General features: G+C 65.7%; 1 protein-coding gene across 1 annotated transcript in view; it reads right to left on the minus strand.

The window, feature by feature from the left end:
- VEGFC (vascular endothelial growth factor C) overlaps positions 1–543 on the minus strand; it is a 183,657-nt gene that overhangs the window by 81,372 nt on the left and 101,742 nt on the right. The window contains 3 exon segments of the mRNA XM_009272351.2: positions 14–175; positions 177–285; positions 288–473. Of these exon segments, the coding sequence (XP_009270626.2) occupies positions 14–175; positions 177–285; positions 288–473 (457 nt within the window).

Genomic DNA, 543 nt, shown 5'->3' on the forward strand with positions numbered 1-543 from the left:
AGCGGCGGCGGCCGGCTGCCGGGGTCCCAGGAGCACGGCGCCGGCGGCAAGGCAGCAACCCAGGGAGAGCACCTCCAGCAAGTGCATTGTGCAAAGATGGCAGGGCGGGCGCGGAGCGGGGCCGCGGGGCAGTTGGAGGAATGCAGGCGAAATTATGAGGCTCCTTCTCTTCCTCTCCCCCTCTTCTTTCGCTGTTCTCTCCCCCCTCCCTCCCCTCGCAATATCCAAGGCAGTAAAATCCGTGGGATGGAGAAGATGCGGTAGCAGCAGCTCCTAGACGCCTGCAGGGGAGTTCCCAACTTTCCCAGCCGCTTTGCAAATTCTCACCGAAGTTATCCGGAGTTTGCCAGGTAAAAAACCCACCAGGAAACCGGACATCCGAGGCTGCGCTCACTCAGGAGCAGGGGTGTTGGAAAGCGCAGAGAGGAGGAGGGAAGAGCGGGCGGGAGCGGCAGAGCGGGCCCGAGCGGCCGCTCGCACCCGGGGACGGGGAGGAGAGCGGGGGCGAGCGGGCGAGCGGCAGAGCGGGACCGAGCACCGAGC

This window comes from Aptenodytes forsteri, unplaced genomic scaffold, assembly GCF_000699145.1.
Source record: "Aptenodytes forsteri isolate BGI_AS27 unplaced genomic scaffold, ASM69914v1 Scaffold13, whole genome shotgun sequence".
Lineage (NCBI taxonomy): Eukaryota > Metazoa > Chordata > Aves > Sphenisciformes > Spheniscidae > Aptenodytes > Aptenodytes forsteri.